The sequence below is a fragment of the Camelina sativa genome, chromosome 7 (genome assembly GCF_000633955.1).
Source record: "Camelina sativa cultivar DH55 chromosome 7, Cs, whole genome shotgun sequence".
Taxonomy (NCBI): Eukaryota; Viridiplantae; Streptophyta; class Magnoliopsida; order Brassicales; family Brassicaceae; genus Camelina; species Camelina sativa.
The window spans coordinates 15,350,469-15,359,470 of NC_025691.1; the positions used below are offsets into that span (position 1 = coordinate 15,350,469).

Genomic DNA, 9,002 nt, shown 5'->3' on the forward strand with positions numbered 1-9,002 from the left:
AGTATTTCAAAATTTGTAATTTACAACCAAATAATAATACTATATCCCAAAAAAAAAAATCTAACCATTTTTCTTATTTTCAATTTTGTCAAACTCGTACAAACTTACTATAAATTACATACAATCTTAAAACTCCAAAATAATATGGGATATCCCAAAAAAACAAAAACCCTTTTAATAAACCTGAAAATTAAGTAAGAAAACGTGTATGTTAAGTGTCTATATATTACAGTCACACCTTCCATTACTCTCCATCATCTCTCTCACTTCACAAAAAAACACACAAAAAAATGTCTCCCATTCCAAAACCACTCTTCTTCTTCTTCTTCTTCCTCAACTATGTTGTATCTCTCTCAACCTCACTCTCCATCCACCTCCCACTCACCTCTCTCCCCATCTCACCCAAAACCACAACCTTCACAACCTCCCTCCTCTCCAGCAAAAACCCATCTCCACACTACCACTTCCGATCAAGATTCAAATACTCAATGGCTCTAATCATCTCACTTCCTATAGGAACACCACCGCAAACACAACAAATGGTTCTTGACACAGGAAGCCAACTCTCATGGATCCAATGCCACCGCAAAAAGCTCCCACCAGTAACATCGTTCGACCCATCTCTCTCCTCTTCTTTCTCAACCTTACCTTGCTCTCACCCTCTTTGTAAACCAAGAATCCCAGATTTTACACTTCCCACTTCTTGTGACTCGAACCGTTTATGTCACTACTCGTATTTCTACGCTGATGGAACCTTCGCTGAAGGTAACCTCGTCAAAGAAAAAATAACTTTCTCTAATACCGAAATTACCCCTCCTTTGATACTTGGTTGCGCTACTGAGTCCTCTGATGATAGGGGTATTTTGGGAATGAACCGTGGTCGTCTCTCGTTCGTCTCTCAAGCTAAGATTTCGAAGTTCTCTTACTGTATCCCACCCAAATCAAACCGGCCCGGTTTTACACCAACCGGTTCGTTTTACCTCGGAGATAACCCGAATTCGCACGGTTTCAAATACGTTTCACTGTTGACTTTTCCTGAAAGTCAACGAATGCCAAATCTTGATCCGTTGGCTTACACTGTACCGATGATTGGGATTAAATTCGGTTTAAAGAAGCTTAACATTTCCGGTTCGGTTTTTAGACCCGATGCAGGCGGGTCGGGTCAAACGATGGTTGATTCAGGATCCGAGTTTACTCATTTAGTGGACGCAGCTTACGATGCAGTGAGAGGAGAGATAGTAAGACGTGTTGGGCGGCGATTAAAGAAAGGTTACGTGTACGGTGGAACAGCTGACATGTGTTTCGATGGAAACGTGGTGATGATCCAACGGTTGATAGGTGATCTTGTGTTTGAGTTTACTAGAGGAGTTGAGATACATGTTCCGAAAGAGAGGGTTCTTGTTAACGTGGGAGGTGGGGTTCACTGCGTTGGAATCGGACGGTCGAGTATGCTTGGAGCAGCTAGTAATATAATCGGGAACGTTCATCAACAGAATCTTTGGGTTGAGTTCGATGTGACCAATAGAAGAGTTGGTTTCGCTAAAGCTGACTGTAGCAGATTACTCTGAGGAAACGGGTTGGATTCAGCTACGGTGGGAATAGAGTTCTTCTGGTGGACTCGATTCGTTCGAGGATGTTTAATCGGACGGTACATAGTTAATATCAGTTTTGAATGAGGATGTCCTACAAAAAATAATTAAAAGTGTTCACGTAGATTTTTATGGTTGTACCGTTTTGTACATTATATGGTTCATATTAACTTGGGGATGTTACATAAAAAAAATATCTTTATATTTGTCACTGTGGATTGTTGACTCGTGCTGAAAGACTTGTGGATGAAGAAAAATATGAGATTTAGATTTGAGAATTTTTCAGAAGTGCTTTTGTTTGGTGTTATTTTTATTATGGTACTACTTAATTAGTACAATAATCCAAAAATATAGATCTACTCTAAGCCGAATGTCTACATATGTGGCCACTAATAAATCAAAGTAAACTCAAAACATGGAGTCTACTATACGTACTAACTATAAAAAGTGCCAATCAGATTTATATTAAAAATTATAATAGTTAATTTTATTAGATTCGGAAATTTTTATAATCTTAAATAATTATTTATAATTGTATAAAAATTAACATGTAATTTTTTTTTAAAGGGAGCGCCGCTGTCTCTTCTTTCAAATAGTAAAACCTTATGTTTTTTTAGATATGTGATTGGAAAGTCACTCTAATGGTTGGCGCTTCTCACTAACGCCGTGAGTGGCTTCCCCTTCCGTTTGTACTTTAGTTTTTTGGTTATGCAGTTCATCTATCTCATGGTTTTCATTTGGAGAAATATTTATTTTGGTGGAAATGGTTAATCTTCATGGCGAGGATGTTTGGTTCTGTCGGTGGTCAGCTTCTCTAGAGAGGGTTGTTGTTGGGTGACCGAGATCTTTAGATCTGGCGGGTGCTCTGTTCTTGTTGGTGGATCTCGAGGTTTGGTTTTTCGTGAATCCATGGCCATGGTCTCTTCTGTTTCTATTGTCCGGTAAGTTGGCCTTCTGGTTGTTCTTCTTCGACGTTTTGCTAGAATTAGATGGAATCACATAGTTGGTTGTTGTTAGTGGTAGCTTTATGGTAGTCCTGAGTAGTATTAAGCAGAGTTAGTAGCCTTCAATTGGGATGTTTCGGCTCCTTTCTAAGCAGAGGATTCGTTTTGTTTAAATGTGATGGCAGAATCTTAAGTTTGCTGAGTTCCTTCTTCTTCTTGTTGTTCTTAGTAGGTGATAGCTTTCTCCTTTTATGTTGGTCTCGTTTATGTGATTGGTGTTCTTCGAGAAGTTAGGCCTCGCTCCTCGCGTTTGAAGACTTCTAATTTGACGTTCTTGGGCGTATCAACGTCGTCGTCGCTTCCGGAAGTGAGTGGTCTTGCTTGTCGTGTTATGAAGTCCCTGGTTCTTGGTTACGAGAGATTGGCTCTCATCGTGTTAGGAGGTGGTTGATGTTATTCTTGAGTTGGTCGTGGGCATCCTTGGTAAATCTCATTCGTTTGTGCGTTAGAAGAAGAGGTTATTTGTTCCCTTGGTTCCATTGTTTCTCTTAAAGTTTTATTGCCGGTTGCTTTTGTTTTTAGATTAAAGTTGTTGTCTCATTTCGTTTTTGTTATCAAATGTTCTGTTATGTATGGCAACTTGCTTTAGTTTCCTTGTTAGTACTTAGTTTAATTTCCGAGAAAATCTCGTTTTTTTTCCTGGCTTTTGTCTTCAGAGACATCTTGTAGTCCGCCGGCTTAAACCTCCCTTCTTTCGTGCGTAGTATTCTACCTTGTATTCTATGGTGTTGACTGGTTCTGCCGCTACCTCCCGCAAACGCTACGTTTGCGGGTGGTAGCGGTTGCTAGCGATTGGAACCAATCACACAAACCGCTTCCAATCGCTCCTAATCGCTCCCAACCGCTCCAAACCACTGAATTCTAAAAGCTGCTACCCGCAAGCGTTTGCGGTTGCGGGCAATTGCGGTTGGAAATTTTTTTTTGTTATATTTTCTATCTAACCATTTTACTCATTAAGGATGAGAGAAAATGAAGTACGAATACGATTGCAGAGATTATAAAATAAACAATTAGAAAAAAATAATATTCCAATTAACAATTATCCGGAAAACTTGATGTAAATTTAATGGCACATCGCACATAAGTTCAAAAAAATCTAAATAAATACTTCCTCCGTTTCAAAATATAAGATGTTTTAGAGAAGTTTTTTGTTTTATAATATAGGATGTTTTCAAGTTTCTATGCAATTTTTAGATTAGTTTAGTATTTTATATTATGCAGTATTATTTCTGATTGGTTAAACTTGTTAAAAGTAAAGACTTCTTAATCTGCGTGTTTTAGTTAAAACATTCTATATTTTGAAACGGAGGGAGTATAATATTTCATCAGAAATTTAAGAAAATAAGATTATTTGTGAAAAATATTAAAACAAATCACCAATGACTCTTCTCAATTCTCACTTGACCATTCCTACCGATGCAACTAATGACCCACGATCTAAGAGAAAAGAGAAAAGATCTACGATCTAAAGCATATGTTTTGTCATTTATCAAATTACTTGATTAAATTTTTGGTGAAAACCCAAATACATAAAGGAATAAGTATTTCAATATGAATTTTTTTTTGAATAATTATTATTTTGATAAATTTTAATTATAATTCAAGTTTAATAAAAATTTTGGTGTTTTTAAACATTTATATATTAGATATCACATTTATTATGTTCCAACCGCTATTGCACCCGCTGCTCAACCTGTCGTAAACTTCCCGCAAACGCACCAATTTTAAGCCGCTAAACCAGTCGTTCAAAACGCTTAATAATGCTTACAACCGTAATCATCCACTTCCGCAATTTCCCGCATCCGTAACTGCAACCGTAACGTTTGAACCAGTCAGGCTTTACATCAATAATATCAGTTGACTAAAACAAAATTTAACATGTCATGTTCTTGTATATTTTTCATTATATTATAAGTTAACGAAAAGACAATTTCGAACAAAATTAATAGATATTAAAATATATTTTCTATGATTTTGATTCTTTGTATTTGATCACTGATACACACATATTTCAAAACTTTATACAAAGATTTAAAACCCATTAATTTTATAATTATTACTCAAACATTTAAAAAGTAATATATGTAGGTGATCGGTGTAATAACATTTTAGATCTTTGTTTACTTTATTATAAAACATATTTAATTCTAGACATGTATACTACAGTCTTAAAACTCTCGTGGATGTTTTTTTGTCTAACTAGTCTCCCACCACAATCCACATTTATAACATTAACATGCATTTACTCACCAACTAGTCAATGCTAGTGGTTACAATCATTATCATTATCATATATTTGATTAGAATGTGGAGGAAACACGAATTGCTTTGTGTGTGTATTTATACTATAACTTTGCTTGTAACATAATTCTTGATTATAGAAATCGAAAATACATTAAGAAAAGACAAACAAGCATGGCTTTATATTTTATTGTCTCTGTGATATTTACAAATTATTAGTAAGACAAACCGAAATCAGGATCACAACACGACATTTTAGAATTAATATAAACCAAAAACATAGTATTATTCTAAGAAATTGGATAGAAGGAGAAAGATGCAATGGATAAACCACAAAAATACATGCAACAAATAAAGAATACTAAGATCAATTAACAGTCGGACAAGGTCACAAGGAGATGTATCATCTTATATTTTTGGGATTAAGCAAATATAGGTCAGATTATTTATTAAAAAATGTAATTGATACGTTAATGTTAGAGAATCAAGTATATTAGGCGCCGTCAAAACCAACACAAATCTAGAATATGAGTTAAGATTTTCTATGTAACCCCAAGACAAAACACTTTGAGCATTGCAAGTTGCAACACATGAAAGTTTTATATCGAAACAAAAACAAAACCAAAGATATTAGATATGATCAACTAACACGCTTTTAACTTTGAAAATGTTAGGGAAGTGTGAAGTAGGGGCCACAGATGAGCTGGTCAGCCTTAACTTTGAGATAGGACTTGGGGTCTAGTAGCCGACAGCTTAGTTCCAACTCTTCTCCCTTTACCTTTTCTTTCCTTTTATTATTCTCTTTATTCCCGACAATGACGTTTCTTTAATTTCTTCATTTTTCGTCTTTCCCATCTTTGTTACCATCATTGTAGTTTAGTTTTTGGTTTAATCATCATTGTAGTTTAGTTTTGAAATTCTATATGTAAGAAAATTGACAAGCTAAACAGAAACTAAAGTTGAAGTCTTTAGCTTGAATAAGCTTAAACTAGGGATCTCGAGAACTTAACTAAGTTTGTAAAATACGAACTCGAAACATAACAGAACCAAAAAAACAGAACAAAACAGAGCACACCAAACAAATGTTTACCCAATTCAATTCCGTTAACGAAGAAGCTACATCTTGGCCGGGATCTGTCTCCCAGAATCCACTATTAATAGAATTTAACACAAAGAAATCTGTCACCCACTACTGAACCCTTTACAAGCTCACTCGATTCAATCTCTCTTGTTTCTCTCTCTTTCCCCAAGAACACAAAACACAAGTTTACTCTTTGTTTTGTTCTCTCTACTTACCTTACATCTCTCTCTCAAACATACACATCCTTTAAATAGATGCTTGCTCAATAACTCTAGTTCCCCTTCTAGTTGCTTTTACAAAGTTGTCTCTTTCTTGGCGTTATTCTACTGACATCACTCGGTCTCTTTGCAAGGAGAAAATAAGACGAAAACTCCTTTTGCTTTTGCTTTTATAGGCCCGACGGCAAAAATAGTTAGCTGCAGCTTGTGGTCCTGAACGTGAGTCATCACTTGAGCTCGCACTACTTATCCTTCACGCTTCTTTGAATTTTTATTTGTCTTGTTCTTTATTCACTAATTTCAAACAAAAATAATTATTTCTTACTAATGTATGTGGTCTTATAGTTAGTAGGTCATTTAATTGGGTTTGTTATATTTTGTTTTTTTTTAATAATCATTTGAGAACTAAAAAGGACAAGTGTGAAGCTATATGTCATGTTTATGCTTATAAAGACAAGTGCTAAGGTATATGTCATGCTAAACCTTATAAGAGGACAAGTGTTAAGTTGCATGTTCTTTAGGTTCAGTGAACCAAGTTTGAGAAGCAATGCTATACATTTGTCCTCACACTTGTCACCAATGTCTTCATCTCTACTATGATGGATGATTGAGATTAGATTAGCAGACAAAACCCTTATGAGGAGTAAGGTCCTCTTCCCTCCTATAAATAGATGGTTTGCTCCATCACAAATCATCACGAAAATAAAACAACACTTAAAGAAAAGAGTTTATAGGAAAGGGGAGAAAAACCTTATCTTCCACCTAAAAATCATCAAAGAGTTCTTTTTCAAGTCTTTAAGCCATTAAAGAAGAAAAGAAGAAAGCTTCAAGAACAATACAAGGAAGTATCATTTCTACAATTACTTTAATCCTATTTATGATTCCATTATGTGATTGATATAGATGTTTAAGATCTTAGGGTTCATGTTAAAGTATGTTTAACATGTGGTATAAGAGCTTATGGTTATGAACATCTAATTAATTCATTAAGAATAATAGATTTATGGTTTAAAGAACTGAAAATTAAAGCTTTAAGTTCTGATGTTTGTACACTTGAATTTTTTGTTTGATTTAGCTTCAAGTTACAATCTTTGTTTAAATTGTAGATTTTTTTTTTAAGTGATAAAAGATTGGTTTCTCTTAATGTGCATAACTAAGAAATTGATATTACCATAATGGTTTTATCTTATAATGATTTACACATTGAAAACCAAAATATTTAAATTTTGATATATTTATGTATTAATTAGCTACCCACAGGTAGACTATTGACATAAAACATGATCAATAATTTATTAGAATGTTTGTATGTGAGTTAATTAAGTATATCCACATATAGCTTAATTAATCTGATACATCATTCGAGAAAAGTTTCTGAAAGTTATGACCTTAGGATATATTATAATGACTACCCACATGAGCATTATAATTTAAAATCATATGCATTCAATAATTTTTGTTATGTCTTGTTTAAATTTTGAACTTCAATTGAAGCTTGTTATATCTCTAAATCACAACATCATTTCCTGCTAGTTTGTCATCTATGGTCTCTACTGTTCCGATCCTAACTGGAACCAACTTCTCAGAATGGAAGGAGAAAGTTGAGTTCACATTAGGAGTACTAGATATGGATTTGACACTTCGTGATGAAGAGCCGGATCCCTTAACTATAATTAGTATTGAGGAAGAAAAAACTCTTCATAAAGCTTGGGAGAAAGCGAACAGATTAAGCATGATGTTTTTAAAAATGACCATAGCTAGCAATATTAAAACTTTCCTTCCAGATGCAGATAAAGCTAAAGCTTACCTAGCAGCTATAGAAGAACGGTTTAAGACTGCAGACAAATCCTTTGTAGGGAAACTTATGGCAGATCTTAGAACCATTAAGTATGATAGGACAAGGTCTATGCATGAACATTGCATTGAAATGACCAACCTTGCGGCTAAACTAAAGAATTTAGGAATGAGTGTGGACGATTCATTTCTTGTCCAATTTATCCTTGTAACTCCCCGACCGCCACCTCTTAGTGGGCCTCATGTCCAATCCCAAACCATGGGCCCACCTTCCTTAATGGCCCTCACGTCCTCTCACGAGGCCTGTGAGTCCATCCATATCCGACGGTCGGGTTGCTACGTCCGGGAGGCTTTAAAGACTTGTTACCATTCCTACAAATCACCACATGATCTTTCCCTGTGTTTTGTCTTCACTCGCACAGTTCCGACAATCATTTTCCTGAAGGTCACCCATCCTGACACTACTGCAGCTCAAGCACGCTTAACTCTGGAGTTCTCTCAGGGCCCTTGACAAAAATTATAAGTGCACTTTGGTGACATAGGTGGCCAATTCAATTCTTTTAAACCTCACCGCAAATAGGAGTGTCACAATCCTAAATTTACTACCTCCTCAGTATAGACCAATTCAGATCAATTATAATGCAATTGATGAAAGGTGGACATCAAATGAATTGGCTAATAAACTAGTCCAAGAGGAGGCTAGACTTGGTCGTAAAGGCATTAAAGTTTACCATTATGTTCAAGGAGCTGGATCCAAAGTTGGGAAAAGGCATTAAAAGAGCCATCAAAGAGCACCACCCATTATGAATGAATTCGATCAAGTTAATCCGAAGAAAAACGCAAAGAAAGATTACAAGTGCAACTTTTTAAAAAAGATTGGATACTTTCAGTAAGATTGCCCTAAAAGAAGAGAATGGTTCAAAAAAAAAGGTAATCCTATGGGTTTCGTAAGCTTTTCCGAATCTAATCTTACTCATGTTTCTTCCAAAACTTGGTGGATAGATAGCGGTGCTAATGTACATGTAATGAATTCACTACAAGAAAACAAGCCTTTTGCGAGGACACATTGCGACGG

The 9,002-nt window shown here is 35.4% G+C and overlaps 2 protein-coding genes across 2 annotated transcripts; both read left to right on the forward strand.

The window, feature by feature from the left end:
* LOC104701211 (aspartic proteinase PCS1-like) lies at positions 231-1,869 on the forward strand. Its single transcript, XM_010416858.2, has one exon. It carries the CDS (start codon positions 291-293, stop codon positions 1,566-1,568), a length of 1,278 nt encoding a protein of 425 aa, XP_010415160.1. The 5' UTR covers positions 231-290; the 3' UTR covers positions 1,569-1,869.
* Positions 2,771-3,092, forward strand: LOC109125621. Its single transcript, XM_019227601.1, is given in 1 exon segment — positions 2,771-3,092. A coding segment is annotated over 1 exon segment (96 nt). The 5' UTR covers positions 2,771-2,924; the 3' UTR covers positions 3,021-3,092.

Bases quoted from the DNA above. Each gene is read 5' to 3' on its own strand.
- LOC104701211 (XM_010416858.2), top strand. From the start codon at position 291: ATGTCTCCCATTCCAAAACCACTCTTCTTCTTCTTCTTCTTCCTCAAC.